We start from the raw sequence: 24759 nt of genomic DNA, 5'->3' as shown, positions 1-24759 counted from the left end.
ACAGTAAAGGCAGTCCTCATGTGGGTCCTCAGAGGAAAGTCTGGCCTTCCCACAGGACCTGCATGGCCTGAACAGCCTCTTTTTAGAGCTGTCAGCCATTATGAGAGAAATAAGTACACACAATACCTCAATCTAGTAGACAGGAAACAAGATTCCAAAGGGTCAAAAATTCACTCAGGAACAGAAAGAAAACTGAGCAGAGCTCAGGGAGACTCCTTATCACACGAAGGCGGTTGGAAATCTGAGGCAGGAAGCTTCTGCTGGGGAGTGTGAGGGCAGGGCAGCAATGCTGATTGGCTGGCTTTTGGTCCAAACAAAGATATGGTCTGGTTACCAAATAATACAGCCCCTATGGGGATTTTCTATGCAGTTTTTCTTCTCTATGATACTGCTTGGTCATTCTGTTACCGTGAGACTCCCACCATGACGACGGGGAAGATACAAGCATGTGAATCTATGAAAGATGTAATACTGGAGAAAATATTCACCCCCAGTCACAGATCTGGGTTTAATCCATCGTTATTTTGCTCAACAAGCCACCCCAGTTCAGACATGACCATATGCAAATCAGTCTTGACCCTGTGCGTAATGGGAACAGTGCAGACCGAAATGCCAAGCCATCTCTTCCCTGGTCCGGAATCAAGCATCCTAGGACTGGTTTCTGGCTATCAGCCTTCATCAGCCAGGATAACTTGACTCCAGTGGCGTAGTGAGCACGGGACCCACCTCTGGGCATACCCTTTCCACATAGGGTGAAAAGCAAAAAACACAAGATGATGGATGGAATGTTGCACAATGGCAAAACACTGACCCCCAGGCACAGATCTGGGTTTAATCCATCATTATTTTGCTCACCAAGCCACCCCAGTTCAGACATGGCCATATGCAAATCAGTCTTGACCCTTTGCCTCATGGGAACAGTCCAGACCGAACTGCCAAGCCATCTCTTCCCTGGACCGGAATCAAGCATCCTAGGACCGGTTTCTGGCTATCAGCCTTCATCAGCCAGGATAGCTTGACTCCAGTGGCGTAGTGAGCACAGGACCCACGTCTGGGCATACCCTTCCCACATAGGGTGAAAAGCAGAAAACACAAGATGATGGACGGAATGTTGCACAATGGCAAAACATTCACCCCCAGTCACAGATCTGGGTTTAATCCATCGTTATTTTGCTCACCAAGCCACCCCAGTCCAGACATGGCCATATGCAAATCAGTCTTGACCCTGTCCCTCATGGGAACAGTCCAGACCGAACTGCCAAGCCATCTCTACCCTGGACCGGAATCAAGCATCCTAGGACCGGTTACTGGCTATCCGCCTTCATCAGCCAGGATAGCTTGACTCCAGTGGCGTAGTGAGCACGGGACCCACCTCTGGGCATACCCTTCCCACATAGGGTGAAAAGCAAACAACACAAAATGATGGACGGAATGTTGCCCAATGGCAAAACATTCACCCCCAGTCACAGATCTGGGTTTAATCCATTGTTATTTTGCTCACCAAGCCACCCCAGTTCCGACATGGCCATATGCAAATCAGTCTTGACCCTGTGCCTCATGGGAACATTCCAGACCGAACTGCCAAGCCATCTCTTCCCTGGACCGGAATCAAGCATCCTAGGACCGGTTTCTGGCTATCAACCTTCATCAGCCAGGATAGCTTGACTCCAGTGGCGTAGTGAGCATGGGACCCACGCCTGGGCATACCCTTCACACATAGGGTGAAAAGCAAAAAAACACAAGATGATGGATGGAATGTTGCACAATGGCAAAACATTCACCCCCAGTCACAGATCTGGGTTTAATCCATCGTTATTTTGCTCACCAAGCCATCCCAGTTCACACATGGCCATATGCAAATAAGTGTTGACCCTGTGCCTCATGAGAACAGTCCAGACCGAACTGCCAAGTTATCTCTTCCCTGGACCAGAATCAAGCATCCTAGGACCGATTTCTGGCTATCAACCTTCATCAGCCAGGATAGCTTGACTCCAGTGGTGTAGTGAGCACGGGACCCACGTCTGGGCATACCCTTCCACATAGGGTGAAAAGCAAAAAACACAAGATGAGGGACGGAATGTTGCACAATGGCAAAATATTCACCCCCAGTCACAGATCCGGGTTTAATCCATCGTTATTTTGCTCACCAAGCCACCCCAGTTCAGACATGGCCATATGCAAATCAGTCTTGACCCTGTGCCTCATGGGAACATTCCAGACCGAACTGCCAAGCCATCTCTTCCCTGGACCGGAATCAAGCATCCGAGGACCGGTTTCTGGCTATCAGCCTTCATCAGCCAGGATAGCTTGACTCCAGTGGCGTAGTGAGCACAGGACCCACATCTGGGCATACCCTTCCCACATAGGGTGAAAAGCATAAAACACAAGATGATGGACGGAATGTTGCACAATGGCAAAACATTCACCCCCAGTCACAGATCTGGGTTTAATCCATCGTTATTTTGCTCACCAAGGCACCCCAGTTCAGACATGGCCATATGCAAATCAGTATTGACCCTGTCCCTCATGGGAACAGTCCAGACCGAACTGCCAAGCCATCTCTACCCTGGACCAGAATCAAGCATCCTAGGACCGGTTACTGGCTATCCGACTTCATCAGCCAGGATAGCTTGACTCCAGTGGCGTAGTGAGCACGGGACCCACCTCTGGGCATACCCTTCCCACATAGGGTGAAAAGCAAACAACACAAAATGATGGACGGAATGTTGCACAATGGCAAAACATTCACCCCCAGTCACAGATCGGTGTTTAATCCATCGTTATTTTGCTCACTAAGCCACCCCAGTTCAGACATGGCCATATGCAAATCAGTCTTGACCCTGTGCCTCATGGGAACAGTCCAGACCGAAATGCCAAGCCATCTCTTCCCTGGTCTGGAATCAAGCATCCTAGGACTGGTTTCTGGCTATCAGCCTTCATCAGCCAGGATAACTTGACTCCAGTGGCGTAGTGAGCACGGGACCCACCTCTGGGCATACCCTTCCCACATAGGGTGAAAAGCAAAAAACACAAGATGATGGATGGAATGTTGCACAATGGCAAAACATTGACCCCCAGGCACAGATCTGTGTTTAATCCATCGTTATTTTGCTCACCAAGCCACCCCAGTTCAGACATGGCCATATGCAAATCAGTCTTGACCCTGTGCCTCATGGGAACGGTCCAGACCGAACTGCCAAGCCATCTCTTCCCTGGACCGGAATCAAGCATCCTAGGACCGGTTTCTGGCTATCAGCCTTCATCAGCCAGGATAGCTTGACTCCAGTGGCATAGTGGGCACGGGACCCACGTCTGGGCATGCCCTTCCCACATAGGGTGAAAAGCAGAAAACACAAGATGATGGACAGAATGTTGCACAATGGCAAAACATTCACCCCCAGTCACAGATCTGGGTTTAATCCATCGTTATTTTGCTCACCAAGCCACCCCAGTTCAGACATGGCCATATGCAAATCAGTCTTGACCCTGTCCTTCATGGGAACAGTCCAGACCGAACTGCCAAGCCATCTCTTCCCTGGACCGGAATCAAGCATCCTAGGACCGGTTACTGGCTATCCGCCTTCATCAGCCAGGATAGCTTGACTCCAGTGGCATAGTGAGCACGGGACCCACCGCTGGGCATACCCTTCCCACACAGGGTGAAAAGCAAACAACACAAAATGATGGACGGAATGTTGCACAATGGCAAAAATTCACCCCCGTCACAGATCTGGGTTTAATCCATCGTTATTTTGCTCACTAAGCCACCCCAGTTCAGACATGGCCATATGCAAATCAGTCTTGACCCTGTGCTTCGTGGGAACAGTCCAGACCGAAATGCCAAGCTATCTCTTTCCTGGACCGGAATCAAGCATCCTAGGACCGGTTTCTGGCTATCAGCCTTCATCAGTCAGGATAGCTTGACTCCAGTGGCGTAGTGAGCACGGGACCCACCTCTGGGCATACCCTTCCCACATAGGGTAAAAAGCAAAAAACACAAGATGATGGACGGAATGTTGCACAATGGCAAAACATTCACCCCCAGTCACAGATCTGGGTTTAATCCATCGTTATTTTGCTCACCAAGCCACCCCAGTTCAGACATCGCCATATGCAAATCAGTCTTTAACCCTGTGCCTCATGGGAACAGTCCAGAGTTTGTGCCAGCAGAGATTGTTCAAAAGGTACAGGCCATATTGTTCAAGAACTTGACAGCAAATTTGAGAAAGCTGACCTTCGTGTTGTGCCAAAAGCTAAGTGGGCTGTTCGTATTGGCTCAAATCGAGTCATTGTACTGGCTAATTACACAGATGTTATTGGGTTCCTTAGATGTGTTACAATGTTCTAAGTAAAGGATTGTCAGAGTTATAGATGCATTATTGAACATGCGAGAAAAGACACTTAATGCCCTCCATATTCTGTACGAGAGACGTGACCTAGAATTGCCCAGTTTTCCTATCAAAGCACATATTCCTATGGGTGATGACACTGTGAGCAAAATTGGAACAAAGTTTGGAACTTTAACTCTTAAACTTGTCAAGTTTCTAAAAGGATTTGCTTGGACAGAAGAAGAATGTGACTTTCAAGACATAGAAAAAGACCTTGTGCGTTTGTGGAAAACGAGTTCTGACTGTCACACATTTGACGATCTTCGGTACAGTGAGTTCAAGAGATCAGTTCCACTAAGCGACCTACCACCTACATATTCTGTGCGTGGACACATTAAAAGAGCATTCTAGTTGATCAGAGAGGTGTGGATGTTTTGGATCATGCATATGTACAGAAAGATCCATGTGAATTTGGTTGGGAAGATATTGATGGGGTGCTAAAACCTATGACATTTCTAAAAGCCTCTACCCACGACCTTACACGTACATGTACTTGCAAAGCCTGTGCTACAAAAAGATGCCCCTGTCAATATGCTCTCATCAAATGTTCATCATTCTGCAAATGTACTACAAGCAATTGCCGAAACAAATGAAGTGAACTATGAAAATGGGTCTAAAACAGGATTGATAAACATTATTTTTTCTCATATTCAGATCATAAACATTGTTTGGTTTCTACATAAAAGGATTACAAACATTATTTCATTTCTATATATGTCTCTTCTTCCTCTAATATAGCTGCCATTTCAGAAAATGGCAGAACAGTTTCTCTGAGGAGTTATTTTCTATCTCTATAAGACTACTTGACCCCTAAAGCCTATGTTTTCACACTATAATAAACTATGCAGGTCCTATGGTGCCTGAAATATTACATCATCACTGCAACACATCTGCCATTTTAAAAAGGTCGTCCAGAAAAATCCAGACTGCATCAGCAATGCCTACCCAAGCTACATTACTTCTCTAATGATCCAAAAACACAAATCAAAAGTGAAAATCTCTAGACAACTATTTATTCATGAGGTTTATCAAGGGGCCAGGATTACATCAAGCAAGAGGCTCAGTCTGCTGGGGCACCCTTTACCTACTTGTGAGTTATATACTGCTAAATCTTAAGACCAACTTAGGAACTATTCCATCTTCAAAAACCTCTTGCTTTGTCCCACAGATATTTACATGGGGATTTCAACATAGACTGGGGAAATAAATTGTCACAGTTATTGGAAACATGGTGCCAAATGTACAAAACAGTCAGTTCAGCCTTTCCTGATTGCAAATTTTTTCTGTTTCCAATTTGGAAATCGCAAATACCCATGCAAAATTGTGTCATAGACGCATTTTGTGATACCCATTCGGCCACAAATAGACCTACCTCATTAATATTCATGAGGTATGTTTCGCAGGAATAGTGACATGTTGGGGACAGCAGACCACCATGTCTGTGATTGCTTTTTAAATAAAACTATTTTCTTTTGTAATGCAACCCATTTTCCTTAAAGAAAAACTGGATGCATTTCAAAAATAAAAAAGAAAAGCTACCTTTCCATTTTTTGAGAGTAGGCGGTGGTCCGTAGAACCACTACCTGCTCCTAAAAAATGCTGGTGTCCATATTCGCAAAGTGGAAGGGGTCCCTTGGGGACCTCTTCCCATTTGCGAATGGGTTACCACCAACTTGAAGTTGGTTGTAACTGTAAATGTTTTGCGACCGCATTCCTGGTAGCAAAACATTCCTACATACCAGTGCAACTCGCTATTAGGAAGGGACGCCCTAAACGTGCATCTTCCTAATAGTGATTCACAACCCTATATTGCGAGCTAGTAATAGGTTACTGAATCGCAAAATAAGGTTGGTATATGGCAAAAAGTATTTTAGGGTCGCAGACATCCTGATGTGCCGTTTGTGAGTGGTAAAATGCTTCATACATCTGGCCCTTGGAGCCACTGCTCCAACTGCACTATGTGAGGCAGTTTTCATCCAACCCAAAACACACGGAACATGACATCCTACTATTAATAATGACATACTGGAAAATGTTACATTCTATACAAAAACTGACATTTCTTAAAACCATTTAATATCATCACCAAGAAATCGCCACATCACTAAAAGATACAAAATCAGAATGCTTGGATTTCCCACTTAACAAAATAAATGAATTTCCGAGAGAGGCCATTGTCTTTCCAAAAATAATTGCTCTTTGCTCGAAAAATGATAACTTTTAGCTGAATACCAAATGAAATAAAACAATTGGTATCAGATCATCCTTGGGGGCACAAAAGGGCAATTAGGGCAACTGAGCCACAGTCCTGGGGCCCATCTTACTATGGCTCTGCAAACTGGGCTAAGGACATCCCTTACAGCCCTTGAGTACCCGTGGTAGCGATGATGGACAGTCACAAACTTGCCAGGGAGGTAAATATGGGAGGGGGTACAACAAGCTCAGTCCTCAACAGACATGCAACAGTGTAATAACCTGATTGTCCACCTCATTGCTTATCTCTATAAAATGAGAAACACTTTATTACACATTAAAACTCAATACCCCATACCACACAAAAGTATCAGGTACTCAGAGTATCTGCTGAGGGACCACTTCCTCCTTCATATCTCCGTGCTGGTAGGATATCTTCAATACTGTCCTAAACAAGAAAACCTTCAATGGCAGTTGAAAACTGGACCTATAATACCCATATTAAGGACAGCAAAAGTGAAATTTGAAATGTGTGACTTTACAAATCAATGAGTATTTAACTGCCAGTTCCCTTCTAGGTGACTGCCAACCCTTTTTAGAGAAGGTTTCAGTAATTAGACTGCTAGAATGACAGTACTCAACAAGATGCTGAATGAAGAAGAAAACATGTCATGTTGGATCTAAAATCAGTGTTTTATGCAATAGATAATGGAAGGCTACTGGCCATCACAGAATAGACCTTCACATTCAATTTTTCAACTGGTTCTCTCTTAACAGCAGAAGTCATCTGATACAAATAGGCAAACAAATAACACAGATAAAAGAAATGCCCATCCCACAAGATTCGGTATTATCCCCAACATTATTCAACCTGTATATAAATCACTAAGCATACACATCATATCAATATGCAGATGATACACAGTTATATCTAAACCTTACCGAGAGCAAGACATAATTTCGCTCCAGTGTTTTCTGGAGAAACTACACAAATGGATGAATGTACATTTCATAATGCTAAACCCACAGAAAACAGAATTCATACTGATAGCCCCAAAGTCCAAAAGCAGAGGCAGCTAAAAACTACTTCAGGAACTAAAAATTGATGGTTTTATCCCGAGCCTGGAAGCCACTGTTAAGTCACTTTACTTTACAGTCAAACCCCAATCTTTCTCTTGGTCACCATGTGGGCAAAACTACACATGAGCAATTAGTTAAAATGTGAAAACATGCATCTTTCATTTCTAGAATTAATTACAGGAACCACCACCTCCCTCCCATCAATGCACCATTCCACACTACAGCAAGATTAATTACTCACAAAAATCCAGCCACATCATACTAATTCTACATGTCTACTGGCTTTCATTGGAAGTCCGAAATAAAAATCTAAATCAGTTTCTCAACTCACAAAGCCATCCACCAAAGAAGGCCCACCTACCTAGCCTACCTTTTGACATTCTCTGTTGGTTCTAGAGACTCCAAAAGCAAAAACATCTTAATACCAGAATCTCCCAAGTTTAAAACTTGACAAGCAATTACAAGATTCTCCATTGAGTAGAAATAAGTTTGTGTAAATTTCTATTAACCTACCTGGGACGACAACCAGAACTTACGATCCTACAGAAGTTGTTGATGCCTTTACATGTGTTGAAGGCATATTGTTTGTGTGGTTGTGAAAATGTCAACACACACTAATAAAGCCATATGTACCTGCCTATATAAGCATGTGACTTAAATAAATAAAAATGCTCCTGAATCACTAGCTTTGCAACTGGTTTAGGTATTATCAGATATTATTTCTAGGGTATGGGTAGGAGGCTTTTGTGAATCATATGCTAGTGTCGGAGGTATCCTTGGTAAGTCTACCTGAAGGTTCACAGACATGCACTGAGGGTGTCAAAACCATGATAACCCTAGCATGCTACGAAAAAAGAGGGGGCCGAGTCCAGCTACAGTATAATACATAGGACACCTTTCAACCTGCCTGTAAACAATTGATATGGGCACCTGGAAGATGTAGATTGACCACTAAGTTCAAACGGTGTGTGTTCTCCAAAGAATATCCAGGAACCCCAGGGAGAGTGTGTGCAGTTAGATCAGGGGAGCTCCAAGCAGTCACCCTTAGTGGCGATAGATACAACAATGGGGGCTTGTGTTGAATCCATCTTGGGGAATGGGGTTCCGGTGAGACCATCCTACCCACTTGGGTCTATACCTATTCATCTCTCTATCCATCCCAACGATACCGTAAAGGGGATAAACCATCTAAGTACAATCGAAGCTCCCACCGATGCCTCGGGAGAGGAGTCTCATGCCCAGGTAGCGTGCTGAAGATCCTATCCTGGAACGTAGCTGGCATTAAGAATAAACTTTCTTGGCCAGAGTGGGGACTTTTTGTGGACCAGTTTGACGTCTGTTTGTTCCAGGAGACTTGGGCAAGAGATGACTATGCCAGGGAGGGTTTTGTAATATTTAACATCCCAGCTACCACTAGAGAGAGGGGCAGACCGTCTGGTGGATTATCCATTTGGGTTGCCTCTCATGTTGGCTGTACACCTACTCCCCTGACTACCCCCTCTAAAGACGTACAATGTGTAATGCTTAGCTTTCCTTCTAAATTGAGGTTTGCCATCATTAATGTCTATTCTCGGCCTATAAGCCTGTCCCAGGAATCAAAAACTCTTGACGATTTAAACTCTTTTATCCCTATGGTGCCGTCAAATTCGAGGCTGATAGTTGGAGGAGATCTAAATTGTCATTTCAAACCCCACTCTGGTGCTCATGATATGATTATCAATGAGGAGGACCTCCAGTGGGCTATTCCAGACCCACAAGTCCATTCGGTCAAGATATGGTCCCCCTTGGTACTCCAAATAAATGCAATTTTTTTAAACCATTCTCTGAGAGCTTGTAATGGTTGCACAACTACTGACAGGCCGGGTAAATTAACGTTTAATAGAATCGGCCAAGTATCTCTAATTGATTATATCTTAGTGGAGTGCAGATCATGGTATAGGGTTCTGGATTTTGGTGTCATGCCACGACATGACAGTGGCCATAATGCCCTGATATTAACGCTGAAGGTTCCAGATTCTGGTATTCTCCCTGCAAATAATTCCCCTCTGGAGAATAGGTTATCTCTCACTAGCAATAGGAGAAGAATTAGGTGGGGAGCAATAGAACAAACACCCGAGAAGATGGGAGCTCTTTATGAAATGGTAATACCAGCCTTCCAGGAACTCAGCTGCGTTCCCGCAGATTGGGATAATCCAGCCCATATTAGGCAGAGAGCGGGACTCCAAAAGAATTTGACAACAAAACTAGCTGATTTTTTCTATCCGATAGTACGCCCTAGAAAAACAAAAATGATAACCCATATGTGGTTTAATGATAACTGCTGTAAGGCCAAACGTGTGTAGTTAGTGGCCATTAAAGAAAAAAACAAGTCATTAACTAAAATTAGGAGAATTCAATACAAAGAAGTTGTTTGTCGAGCAAAGCAGTCCTGGGAAGAGAACAAATGGGTGGACATTAAAACCGCCCTACTGAACCGGGACATGAGAGAATTCTGGGCCATAGTCAGAACAGGTAGTAGGGAGGGTAACCCAGCGGTTGAACCAAATATTCCAGCAGAAATATGGGCATATCATTTTCGGGCATTGTATGCAGTAGAAATTGATCTGGACCCACATTCTATCAACCATAGAGCTTCCCTAGGCGACTCAGGTCCAGTTAGCGGGCGGGCAGAGGACTCATCTGCTACCGCCCTTAGCCACGTCGATGAGGTGGCTGTTGGGATAACCCTCCGTGAGGTTATCTCGGCAATTGAGAAATTACCAGCAGACAAAGCACCTGGTCTAGATAGGTAGCCAGGGGATTTGTTCAGGGAGGAATCATACATCTGGGGTCCCTATCTGTGTGTGTTATTTAGCGCCATTATGAATGGCATGCCAATCCCTGCGACCTGGGCGGGGAAAGAAATTGTCCCAGTCTTCAAAAAGGGCTCTCCCCTACACCCTGCAAACTACAGACCGATCAGTTTGATCAATGTCACACAAAAATTGTTTGCACGGGTACTATTAGATCGAATCCAAGGCTGGTTGCAAGAGAATGACATAATAAGCCCCTACCAAGCCGGATTCAAGGAGAACACCTCTACCGTGGACTAAATATATATATACTCCCAATGTATTGTTTGGAAGACGGAATCAATTGAGGGTGGCAGCCTCTTCTTGATTTTTGTGGACCTGAAAACAGCTTTTGATTTGGTGCCCAGAACTAAACTTTGGGGGGTGCTAAGAGAACTGGGGATTCCCCCCTATTTGCTCAGCATGCTTACCAAGCTGCATGATGCCACTTATGTTCAAGTAAGATGTGGCAGGGGTGGAGAATTACCCAACAGGCTCCCAGTTGACAGAGGATTGAGACAGGGTTGTGTGCTTGCACCAACCCTGTTTTGCCTCTTTGTCAACGCACTCATTGCACAACTTTCAGAGGTTGAGGACAACGATGCCCCTTAGCTAGCAAACTCAAAGGTACTAGTATTGATGTTTGCTGATGAAACTCTCTTGTTGTCCAAGACGCCGATGGGTATTCAGAGGATACTGGATAGGTTTGTCATTTTTTGTAATAATAGGGGCCTGGTGATCAACACCATGAAAACTAAGTTCATGGTAGTTAATCCGCCCAAGAAAATACGCTCAAATCCCCAACTAAATAGCATTGCACTGGAAAGGGTTTCTGTATTCGACTATTTGGGCGTCACCCTTACTGAAAACATGGAGTAGGCGCCCCAAATAGCCAAAGCCAAGCTAAAGTTAGCCCAGACCTCCGGGGGTATAGCTAAATTGGTAAGGGAATCAACTATCAAGCCCATTGCCCCTGCCATTGAGATTTATAGGGCACAAGCGAGGGAAGCCACGCTGTATGGGGCTGAACTCTGGGGTCACTGTTCCTCTGCCCCTTTAAGTAAAGTTGAGAACAGTTTCCTTAGACAAATTCTGGGCCTCCCGCCTAGTATCCCGTTAATCCCCTTGCGACTAGAATTAGGCATAGCCCCGATCGAAGATGAGGCTGCTCTACGACCCCATATTTTTTGGCATAGGCTTTGGGTGACTCCAGAATTGGCTGAGTATCAAGCAGAAACCAAGGAGCTACTAGCCTATCCAGGGGTATTAAAAAAAGTTCCTTGGTTTGCGCATGTAAGGCACCTATGTGTAAGTATAGGCAAACCAGCCCTTTAAAGTAATCCTGAAGAAACCAGCTCTTTGGTTTCTCGAGCCGAACTCCTGAGAATGTATCAAACTCAAAAGCTCGAGGCCATCCAGGTAAATCTGAAATTAGGTGCTTTAACTAAACATTTCCTCATTGTTAAGGAGGACTACCCCTGACAGCAAGGAATTATATGTTCAGTTCAGATACAGCACTCTACCCCGCCGGGCCTTCACTTCTAAATGGGCTGGTCTGCCCCTGCGTGGGTGTCCTGCTTGTAATAACCAGGAGGAGTCTGAACTGCAAGTTCTATTCTTTTGCCCCGGGTATAAAGCAGCAAGTCGGTGTTGGATTCTACAATTGTGTCGGAATCGGGGGTTTGTGCAATGTATGGCGGCATTCAGAGTTTTGAAGTACGATACCTCCGAGCCCATTGTTTTTTCTGTCTCTTAGTTTCTAAATGCAATGTGGCGGAGGAGATGGGCTTTCTTAGAAAAGGAGAAACAATTAAAAGTTGTTAGCCTGACTGCAGTACCAACACAAGTGTCCAATGCATAGACTATCGTATTGCCTATAAATGGGAAACAGCTTTTAACATTTTTATGTTCAATGTAATTTTTTTTAATGAATTTTGTGGTTTTAACTATTTATTACATTACCGCTGTTCTGTCGTATGCATTGGGTTTATCTACTTACATTAAATGAATTGATCTGGTACCTGGTATTTCTGCCCATGTTTTGTGTTTTTTCCTTCCATTCGCCACTTTAGTATTGTACTCTATTAATGGAAATGCCATGTCGTCATGTGTAGCCAAATCACCTTTGATGGAATAGGTCCCATTTGCACTGTTCAGAATGTTTTAAATTTATAATGCAGTTCTTTTTTTATCTTTGAATGCTTTTATGGCCTTAGAGATCGTTATAAAGGTTTTTGAACTGAACTGAACATATGACACTTCAACACGGTACACCGCAACATAGGACACATCAACACAGCGCACAATTAGGCTTTGGGTGAAGAAGGGCAGAAGCATGAGTCTGGTGAACAAAATAAGTTGTACTGATAGAATGGCCAGATGTTCAACATATGCAACTAAATTAGCATTGAAATGTCGCTAATTGTTCTGGTACGTGTCTGAGTTGAAGATCAGTAGCATTAGAGGGCAACATACACTAGAGTCAGCTTCATCCACCGCCCAGGTGGGCTTGCAGCTCTCAGAAGGCCTCCAGCAGTGGCCAATGCTTGGAGACAGGTCGTAGTTTGTCGCAGGAGACAAAGTGTATAACTAAATGGAAGAATGGACCCAAAGGGGCCTCTCGTTTCTTTAGCCATTTGCAACAAAAAGAAGTGAACGTATTAAGGAAATTTTATCAGGAGCTCTGGAAATGTTTATTATCAGCCTATGCACCCAGTACAGGTGCAGTGCAACTCCCCACCAATGTGAAATGTACAATTGCAACAAGCAGCGGTTCACAACCCAAGTGGAAATACGTAGAATGCTCAAAAGCTAGTGCAATTTTGCATCAGACTTTTTCCAATGTAGATAGATTGCACTTCTACAAATATGTATTAATATCTGCATTGACAATTGTAGCAACTGGTGCAAAATGATTTTTTTTGCACATCTCGGCAAAATTACATTGGGACAAGTGCAATTAGTGTCATCCAGAAATGCCTCAGTGTCTTTTATCTCACCATCTTATGGAATGCAAATGCTTCTTTAGAGGAGTTTATGCAATACACCCATTCGTCTGTGGTGTAAATTATATTACAGATTTGTTGACTATTACAAACTAAGCTATAAACATATAATGAACTATGCCTTCCGAGGGCCATGGTATTCTTTTGTATATCGTTACATTACACATCTAACCTTTTTCTCTGTTTTTATATAGGGTTATTTCCAGGAAACTGTACTTTATTATGGATTTTACACCAATTCAACAATACACACCAACGTAAATCTTACTGCTTACAACATGCAGCTTGCATACATCTTTACTATTGGATTTTACCTCCTGATCTGCTTCCTTAGCCTCATATACAGGTGAGAGAGCTTATAAGTTGTAAGCTGAACACATAGAAGCAGAGCTGATCAATCATTAAACTGAAATTAAAAACTGTTTCCCCTCTTAATACATATAGTTCTTCATTGAACGGCTGTTCTTTGACTACTCTGTGGTTCAGTAAAGGCCTAGCAACACTGCTAGGCCTAGCAACACTCAATTAGCAAAATCACCCCACCTATTTTTTCTCTGAATATCTCACCTAGTCATGAAAAACACTAAAAAAAAGTGAATTGAAGATTATGGGCATCACTTAGGGAAGTGGTTCTTAACCTTTTGACTTCTGTGGACCCTCACTTAACCAGTACTGGAATCAGGGTACCCCGTTACTGAATAATGATTGGAATCTGGGCACCTTAACTAAGTCATTACTTGAAGCCAGGGTCCCCAGCCAAAGCAAGTTTGGATTGATTGGAACCACAAAACAATACAGAAATTCAGATCTGTTTAATTTAATTCACAAACAAATATTTAAAAAATAAAATTTTTAATGTTAATGGGAAGGTGAGAGCTTTTCTAATCCAATAAAAGCAACACACTGCCTATAATATATTCAGCTTGATGCACTTGCACTGTGCCACGAAACAATCTGAGGATGCCAAATTAATGTTTAGTTTATAATTTCAAATTCCTTTACCTTTACAGATAATTCTCCAATTTACATTTACCTTTTTTCTTTGTACACACTTTATTAATCTGTTTATGTGTCTAAGCAGTCGCAGACCCTCTCAGTAGGCTTTGCGTACCACTAGATGTCCCTGGACAACAGGTTAAGAACCACTGACTGACGATTGGTGGATCACCTACCGGGTACATTTGGCCCTCTATCTTTCTTGTCGCAGTGTTTACAATTGTGTTTTTCAACTAGTGCAAAAAGTATAACATTGGCATCACATAGTGCTAAATAAACATTTGTTAGCTGTGCATGTAGTGCTTCTTCAAGGCTCTCAGTTGTTTAATGTGGACATTGGTCTATAGTAGGTAATGATGGGGAGGAATCCTCTCCTGGGTATTAATGCAATTCTTAAATTGTTGGATTGATTCATGACCTCTTCTTCAAGACTTCATCTTAAACTATTGTAGCAGCCTGAAACCCAATATTTTGATCCCCCCAAAAATACCTATTCTGATCTGGCTATAAGATACACCAGTCTCCACGAAATTCGGTTCAATGAATAGCAGAGCAAAATCAAAATAGAAACTGAGACCACTCAAGAACTGAGTTCTAGATCAATGGGAAGTTAATAGGTTTATTACAAATTCAAAATAGGTCGTACAAATAAATCCATACATGCCATTAGGGCTCAGATACAGAGGTACAAGTCAGAAGTTAGAATTGTCAGGTTCAAATAAACAATGTTAACAATGTTTTTAAAGGGTGAGATTACCAAGGTATGAGGAAATTTAAAGCCTCTCGCATGTAAACAGAGTTCTATGGGTAAATAAACCTCAAACAAATAGAGTTTAGTGAGGAAAAGTAAAAGTTACCACCATCCAAATAAAACCAGGGGTTTTTATACACATTTTACTAAAAAACAATTAGAAATATTGCAAATTTAGCATTAGATGGTTATTGACAGTACATTTTAGACAAATCAGAAAATGTAGTGTAACAAATTAGGCTATAGAACTATCCCACTTCTAAGAATAATCAACATTTTCCATTACCTTCTAAAGCAGAGGTCTTCAAACTTTTGTCGGCTAAGCCCCCCCCATCTAAACCTTTTTACACGGGGACCCCCCCCCCCCACCATCACCACCACCTGACAAAAATGTTCTGGAAGCTGGTACTCTGCATCATTGATGGCCCTTCCCTCCTCCAGGTCGCATAGGGTAAATAATATTAAATAAATTAAGAGTGTTTAGTAAACTGAAGTCTGCTTGCTGGTAGATGTCTGGAGGACCCATAGGAGATCTTGAGTTCCCTACAGGGGTCTGCCTTTAGGGGGTGCACTGACAGTGCTGCACCACCTTTTGTAGCCTCCTGATGGTTTCTTCGCCTTTTTAGCCAAGTCCATTATATGGCACAGGTGGAGAGGCAAAGAGATTCACCCTCCGGCAAATGAAGAACTGCGGTCTTGAGATAGCACTGGTGTTACATGTTCACCAGTATTACAGAAGGGGCTGCACAAGTGTTGTCTCTAAAATATGAATATTCTCTTGCAGAGATTCCACCCGAGTGAGGAGACTGCCCCACGCCTGCAGGGTCTCTGCCACGAGGGTGGAGGCCCTTTGTGAATCAGTCCCATTGTGTATATCTGTTAGGTAGAGATCTCCAAGCTGCATCATGATTTGAAGCCAGACTTCGTTGAGACATTTATGACTTGATCCATTCTCCTGCAAGAAATGTTACATTATGGCAAATGGTGACAATCTACACATTTTACGTAATACAAAATTCCTTAATTTTACAAGAATACACTTAGATATAAGAAGTTTCACACAGTCCCACCCAGGATGCAGAGAATTTGATTTACAGATAACAAATTCATTGTAGACACAGAATCGACCCTACATGTATTCAGACCTCATAAAGATGCCAAATAAATGGCGGACAGGACCTTGAAGTCAGCAAGAGCGACATTTCACTTTTTACTTTGTAACATGCTAAAATATCCTTAAATATACATCACATAACTTTCTTAAATTCCATTTCAATCAGCATTCAGAAGAAAGGTAAACCTCAGGCAGTTAGACATTCAATTACAAGACTGGTCTCTGCTGAAGCTTGAATGAACCCCATTTCTTCTTGGCTGTAGTTTGTTTCCTTTCAAAGCTATTGCTCCGCAATCATCTAAGAGCTTCTTTAGATCCTCACTCATGTAAAATCCATTATTAACAAGTTGTGCTCTAGCTTTCACTGTAGCCCATTTAGAGCTGAAATAAATTTGTCTTTGTTCGTGTCTAGTCCAAAACATATGTGGCCACACACTGGTAAGATAATTTGCACCGAGAAAAGTATTCTTCTGATTTTCTCATATAGGGTTAAATAATTTCTCAAAAGATTTAAGATGGGACTCCAAACCATGCTGTACTCTTGAATTGAGCACTAGCACAAGTGAGGGATTGAAAATCTTCACTAACCACTAGCAAACTAATACTGGATTTGCTAATCAAATTAAAACAGCCAGCTAGGATAACCTGACCGCACCCCACCTCTCACTTTTAATTCTTCCATCACACGGCTAAGCTTTCAAACCCACGAGGCAATAAGACACAGCTCTGGGCATTCTCACAAATGACACAAACCACCTACTTGAAACGTAGATTCGCAGCACCTACAACACTTTTCCAACCAAGCACATCCCCATAGCGTGCCACCCCTCTGGTAAAGCGCTACGGCACTCCGGAGTGGGGCATATAGTGCTAATAAATGCATTATCATACATAATATAAAAGGCATTTGCATGCACCATCTGTGAAATTAGTCTTTTGTCTTGGAAGAAAATTCAATGGGTTGTTTTACTTTTCTTGTAACTAAAATACCGTAAGAGGAGCAGTAACATAGATTTTCATTCTGGGTGTTATGGACTTTAAACAAAAAGGCCAGTATAGGATATTTGAAATATTAGGTAGCTCAAACTGTAGATGGCAATTGAATACCTTCTCTAGGCCACTGTATTTGTCTTTTTAAGCCATTTGTGTTTATTTAGGATGGTTTGGTTAAGAGAACAATAACACCACTAGACTCTTTTTGAGCTTCTTTTTGAGCTTCTTGCTCTCCTTTCTGCACTTTCTTCTTCTGGGTCCAAACCTTATGAGGAAAGAAAAGCCCCCCCCCCAACCTTACCAACCTTAAAAATAAATGAGTAGAACCCAAGACATTTATTAAACTATATTTACCACACATTTGCTCTCACAGGGACATTATTCCACATTGTGGTGGAGGGGCGGGCGGTAGCCCACACCCAGGGGTTACACAAAACAGCAGCATGGCGCCTTTCTGTTACTAAGCGTACAGCCATGGACTGTAGGTCACTGGAGAGGTCGCTTCCTATGGATAAAAGGAAGAGCACTTTCGGTTTTCCTGAACCTGACAGAGTCTGCCTTTGCGCAAGGCACCTATCTGGGGTCTGCTTCAAAGACCATCAGGCTACCTCTACTACAGACAAGACACTGCAGAACGGCACATCTGTAAGTCAGAGCACTGGGCCCTTTCTTTGCAGCCCATACATACAGTCCTATTAGATAGGAAAGGGCGCGCAGCATAAAGCACACTCTGCACCCTGACTTTTGCTTGTGCACTGTTTTGGGTATGAAATGGGTCAGATCGCTGGCACGGTACCGCACACAGCTGCCACTGCAGCATCACCCGTATCCCATTTCATTATTGAAGTTTGCAGACATCAGCTTGCTTTCCCGAATTCCTGGGCACCTTTTTTGTGCGGGTCTTACTCTTCAACGATTTGATATAAGGCCCGCATGAGGACGTCAATAGCTTACCATAACTTTTTCAATACATTTTATTTTGGGTGACTTTCACACAGATGCAGTGTATTTCATAGAAATGTAGCTACCTAAAACTCCCTAGCAGCCTCTATATTAACATAGAAATAACCTACTTAAAAATGCAGAAACAGTTATTGTATGCTTGGGATGGTCTTATTGTAAGGTATTTTTAAACGTGACCACTGTAATAGAAGGTCCTGTGAGCTTGTGGCGTGTTTTGATGGAATTACAGTGATATATCAGAGTTTGCAGTCGACATCACTGGGAGCTGCCATTAAATAAAAACATAATCCCTCGTATAATCTCTGTGCGAGAGGTCACTGCTCCTTCGTGCTACAGAAATGTTCTGCATTTTTGGAAAGTTCTCATTCTCTTGTCTCACTGATGCGTCCACCAGGACCCTTTATTTATCTAGGCGAGTAAACTAGAGCATCCCCAGTGCTGTGTTTTTATTTCCCTCCCTCTTGATTTTCCTTTGGCACTAGAGCAGAGGCCAGCTGCACCCGTGTACTTCACAGGTCGTTTAAAAGACCATTGACGTGTAAACGAGGCTTTGTTGGTTTTTCACCTCTTAGCGCCCCTGCATCTCCAGTCTGCCTACGGCTGAGATGCACATCAGGAGGCAATATTGGAAGATGAAGTGGTGGCGCGCCCCCCCCTGAGGGGATGCTGCGCCCCCCCCCCAGGGGGGCGCGCCCCACAGTTTGAAGACCTATGTTCTAAAGCAACCGAAATTTGGAGATGCAAAACATAATATGAAACATTCTTTAACAAAGAACAATACATTAATGTGCTAGAAAACTGGTATCCGCACTTCAGAGCGAATGCCCTTCTTCAGGTTGCATCACGTTACATTAGGAACACGATGGCAAATTTCATTCATAATACACTCATTCTAACGAGTCAGATAACTGTATCAAACTCCATTGTGCTCCTCGTAAACTATGAGGAGAGAATTCTTAAAGGGGAAATTGATTGAGAAGTTGAATGAGAAAGGAGCAAGATGAACAGAACACTAGAAACTGCATACTTTTAAAATAAAATTGTGTTTTTGTGAAAATGTGGCGTAACTAAACTGCATTATTAATCATACATCAAACATTTCTATTAATTCGTTTTAAATGCAACAGCATTAATTCATCGGTTACGACTATTATTTATCATAATATTATTAATTCGCCTGCAATATTTGTTACCCAAAATTGCACATTTTCAAAAGCTCTAACACTATGACCTATTAAGATGATTTTTAAATGGTTCTTTATCGAAGAGGTCCATATCATAACCCCAGCACTTTTTGGGTGATTGTGGAACTACCCACAAGGTCTTCAACTCCATGTAGAACCAGTTCAAGGATCTACATTGTGCATTCTGTCCAGTGGGTGTCTTTTTGGAAGTTCTCCTGGGGTGGGGAAATCATAAGATCATGCCATGCCATGGAATTTAGTTCAGGTTTGAAGAGGTAAACAAGCCACTTTTTCCCTCTGGTGCCTGTGAACCTGGACTATGTGAGGTTCTGGTCGCTCCGTGGATATTGTTGCGACTATCAGTGTGGAAATCGAAGCACCAAAATGCAAAGAGTAGCAAATATTACAACACGCACCTATTGAACGGCACTGACAACACATGATTGTCTATTGTTCCACACTTTGCCGCTCAGTAGCCGTTGTTTGCTGCTGAGGAGCTACATAAAGTGCAAGGATTCAAACTACAGAATGCAAACCAGGATCAAAAAGGCCTGTTTGCTTTCTTTTCCAACAGTTGGCTTAAAGACTCTGTAGTTAGGAGTGGCAAATGTAATGCCAGGAAAATCAAAGGGTAGGCAAGCAGTGAAGCCACTATCCCTACCTACCCATAATTGACAATCATTAGGAGGGGCGACACAAGGATGTTTTTCTGTTGTGTACTATGTTGTTACACAGGTCTCCGATTTAAATTGTTTCATTTTGCTATTCTATCAAACCCGATTTGCAAGTGACTCTCCAGGACACTATGAACCAGATATTTACCTCTATAGATACATACTTGGGCAGCATCTCATAGGTTGTCTACATAGTATTGTTAGGGTTGTCCAAAGTATGGCAATAAATTAATACTATTTTTTCTAACCACTTTCCATTTTCACTCACTCACATTTTTCTAGGTAGTCTGTCTGACATATGGTCTTCCCTTACTTTCAACACCTCTATTGTCGACCTTCTCCTAGCTGTGGCATTTCAACAAATCACTAAGTCTTGGAAGGATACATCAAATGTTTCTTTTCAGGCTTGGTGGTATGGTGTTTGCTTCAACCATAGACAAGATAGAGCATATGTATATCCCATTACACTTGCTATTAAACGTGATGTCTTATGGTTACCTATTACTACCTTCTTAGACAAATCTGCTCAATCTCGTCCAAGTCATTCTCCTTCTACTGAAGAAGTCTCCAAACCTCCATGATATGATTCTCATAATATTGCTTAATTGTTGTAGATAACCGTTTTCTTTCTTATAATATGATGTTTTTCTTGGAAGCTTTACATTGTTTTATGCTTTATATGCATATTTATATAAAGATGTTCTATTTACTGTTTTCCTCCTATCTTTTTCTCTTTATTTCCCTCTCTCTCATTCTCTCTTTCCTTTTCTTCTTTTTCTTTTTCTCTTTCCTTTCTATATTGCAATGTATTATCTTTAATTTGATTGCATTTTGATTTATTGATGCTGTACCACAGGTTTCTTTCTTGCAATCTTTATATTCAATAAACTTTTCTTTAAACTAAATCGTATTGTTAGGGCTATCAAGTGAGCATAAACTTAATTCAAATGTATTTTTATATCTTCAGGCAGAGATCTGGTGCTCCCACTAGGTGGCACTCTAAGGCTGCTGTCTTAAAATGCCTTTTCGACCTCGTCCCTGTAGCCTCAGTAGGTAGATGGTGCCATGAAGAGCAAAGACACTGAAATACCCATGATATGTGATTACTAAAATGTACACATTACATCTTAGGAGAAAGTCTAGTACAGGCAAATTGTCACCATGTAATTGGGTTCTGTAAGTCACATGTTAATAAACGATATCAGTGCTGAATGTGTAGCATGAGTGCCATAACATACATCTTCGGTGCACAGAGAGCAAATACTCAGAGGAATGTTTTTTTGTAGTCAAAAAATGCTTTCTGTTTTGAAAAACCCAAGCCACAACACAATCTCAATTAATTAGCAAGCTCACAGTGCTGCAACTCGTTGTAAAACACTGGCACTAGTATTTCCTGCTAAATTTTAAGCTGTCCCTGGGATGCCTATAGGCATTAAATGCACTATCCAATATTTGTATTTGTTCTCATCTGTTTCCCTTGATTGTTTATTTTTGCTAACGTTGTGGGGGTACTACAATTTTCGGGAACCCTGAGACTAGTGATCTGGTGCCTCTGAAGGATATCCTTGGTGAGCTATGATAATAGCAGCCTTTAACCCTTCTCTTCTCCCCAAGGCAAGTCATAGCTGGTAAAGCTTGTTATCATTTTGTGGGTGTTTAGGTGTACCAAGGGATGTTACCTACTAGCCTCCCCATTTTTAATTATGCCTAGAAGCTTTGATTAAATTAAATGTACTCAAACATTACACACAGTCGCCACTGACATAACCCAATGTGAATATTAGCGGTCTCAATTATGATAAAGAGTCGCAAAAAGTACCTGCTTGTCTATTTTAGAGTCTAACGGTGATGAACCTAGGTCTATTTTCCAAAGGGAGTTTTCACCAAATTAAATATTAGGCCTTTCTCATCTTTCCGTCCATGGAAGCACACTGATCCAGACTGATGCTTGAACACAGGTCTTCAGATAAGGAATCCCCAATTTCCTAATTCTCAGATCTCCTGTTTGCCACCTATTTATGCTGTGATCAATTTTAAGGTAGTTTGAGTCACTTGCAAGTGTCTGTCTGGTAAGTCTGCTGTCTGTCTCTAGGAGCCAATTGTTTCCTTCAGCTCAGGCAAACTGTTGAGATCACCTATCTCCACTGTCTGATGGTTGCTCCCCCTGTAGGTACCCCTGCTGAAGTGTTTGCAGGTCTCCTATTACATTGGATAAACTCTGGATCTATGCCTTCAGCGATTGCCTCCTAAAAAGGTATCAAGACCCTCTGTGATTTACATTGATATATATATATATATATATATATATATATATATATATATATATATATATATATATTACCTACTGGCGGTCGCCAGTAGGTATATATAGTTAGGATTTTTTCTCTATGGGTTTTTTGAAAATTCTATGTCTAATAACTTTGGCGTTTGTGGACGGAATTGGCTGAAATTTTCAGGAAAATGGCACATTTTGTTTCTGAGCAGCCCTTGAAAATTTGGGGGGGGTTCGTCCAGTGGGGGCCGAGAAAAAAGGGGGGTCCCAAAACGTGTTTTTAACATTGAGTTTTCCATAGGGCGGTTGGCCTCACTTTTAGCCCGAACGGCTGAATGGATTTGCACGAAACTTGGCAAAATTGTAGGGACTGGTAGCCCGATGTGCCTTTTGTAGGTCTCAATATATGTGCTCCAGTGGATTTTGAGAAATTAACGTTTAAAAAAAGATATATATCTGTAAGCGCGGACTGGGCAGCGCACTGGTTCGCGGACTTTTCGCGCAACGGAGCTTTGTGAAGCGAAGCTGATTGGTTCTCCGGCGTCTGTCAACATTCCAAACAGTCCGTAGCGGCCGCCATCTTGTCTCTCGGTAGGATCGAGAGACAAGAGGAGGTCAAAACAAAGGGGGAAATAACTATAAGGGGGCATAGTAGATCCTCGCTGACCCCCTAGGTTTGATGTGGAGGTTTTAAAAGGGCCCCGCGGGGCAAAAAAAAATAATAATAATAATAATCGAACGGCTGAATGGATTTGCACGAAACTTGGCAAAATATTAGGGACTGGTAGCCCGATGTGCCTTTGCTAGGTCTCAATATATGTGCTCCAGTGGATTTTGAGAAATTAACGTTCAAAAAAAGATATATATCTGTAACAGCGCTCCGCTTCGCGTAACGGAGGTTTGCGAAGCTGATTGGTCATTCTGTCACTGGGCTATAGTTGGGCTACATCTGGCTGATATTTGGGCTACATTTGTTTTTTTGTGTGTCTGGCGGCCATCTTTGGGCTACATTGGGCTTCATTGGGCTACATTCGGCTAATTAGCAAATAGCTCATCGCAAACTAGGAATGGTAAAGAATCGCTATTTATTCCTTAAAGTTCGCTATTTAGGAAATGCAAAAAACTTTGATGATACATATGGCGGTTCATCTCTAACAAGATAAGAAGCATAGGGATACATTTATGATGACTGGCGCATCACCAGGGATGTGTTAGTCATTCTGTGCCGCTGTTCCGTCACCTATGGTGTGCTGCATTTACAATGCGGCGCATCATGGGGCAAAAACAGCACAGATGCGTGATGTATCTGTGCCGTAAAGGTGGCGCATTGCTGGAGTTGTATCGCAAGTGTGATGAAGCTCCAGCAAGGGTCGGGGGTGCCCCTGTCGCAGGGTTTCTGTTCTCACACAGAACTGTGGACAGAGGATTGGAACCTCGGCGAATTAGGGTGTCCCAAAACTCACGTTAGTAATCAAAAACTCCTTAGCAAGCTAGGTACAGTGTCACATTGGATATAACAAACTCTCAATGTTTAGACAATCCAGAATATGAACTTATAGTACCTCAGGATACGTGGAACTCATGAACAGTCGGTCGTTATAGATTTCTTAGAAACCAGAACATGGAGTTAAGAAGAACAGATGTGTATTTGAAATGTTTATTTACTAATGCCGTCTTCTCAGGCGTAGTACCTTAGATAATAAAAGTACACATATTATCAGTAGCAAAATTACCAGCATAGTTACTAGTACATAAAAAGTGAATGGTGATAGTATGTTAACATGCTGTAAATGAATAAGAGTTAGCAACACTTATAAGCAGCCGCGGGCCGTGGAGGGAGTTACGTTGAGGCAGGGAGGCGGGGAGGGGGAGAAGCAGGGTGGAGAATACAAGTACACATATTATCAGTAGCAAAATTACCAGCATAGTTACTAGTACATAAAAAGCGAATGGTGACAGTATGTTAACATGCTGTAAATGAATAAGAGTTAGCAACACTTATAAGCAGCCGCGGGCCGTGGAGGGAGTTACGGTGGGGCAGGGAGGCGGGGAGGGGGAGGGGCAAGGTAGAGAGGGCTCCACCCTGCTTCTCCCCCTCCCCGCCTCCCTGCTTCACCGTAACTCCCTCCACGGCCCGCGGCTGCTTATATCTCACCCTCCCTAATACACATATTATATTATTTGCTAAGAAGGTCTCTTTGTGTTGGTTTAGGGCGTGCCCATACTTTAGTGTCTTAGATTTGAAGGAATCACATCAGCATACACCAGCTCTCTCTTCATGTGAACCGCATCAACTGTTGTGTATGTGTGTTCGG

The 24759-nt window shown here is 42.5% G+C and overlaps 1 protein-coding gene across 2 annotated transcripts in view; it reads left to right on the top strand.

Annotated features, from left to right (window-relative positions):
- TMC5 (transmembrane channel like 5) overlaps positions 1-24759 on the top strand; it is a 571516-nt gene that overhangs the window by 268787 nt on the left and 277970 nt on the right. For both annotated transcript variants that reach the window (XM_078665241.1, XM_078665242.1), the window contains exon 9: positions 13692-13843. In XM_078665241.1, coding sequence (XP_078521367.1) covers positions 13692-13843 — 152 coding nt within the window. The remainder of the gene's footprint in view (positions 1-13691; positions 13844-24759) is intronic.

This window comes from Lissotriton helveticus, chromosome 10, assembly GCF_964261635.1.
Source record: "Lissotriton helveticus chromosome 10, aLisHel1.1, whole genome shotgun sequence".
Taxonomy (NCBI): domain Eukaryota; kingdom Metazoa; phylum Chordata; class Amphibia; order Caudata; family Salamandridae; genus Lissotriton; species Lissotriton helveticus.
The sequence above is the reverse complement of the archived record's forward strand: the minus strand, read 5'-3'. Positions and strand labels throughout refer to the sequence as shown.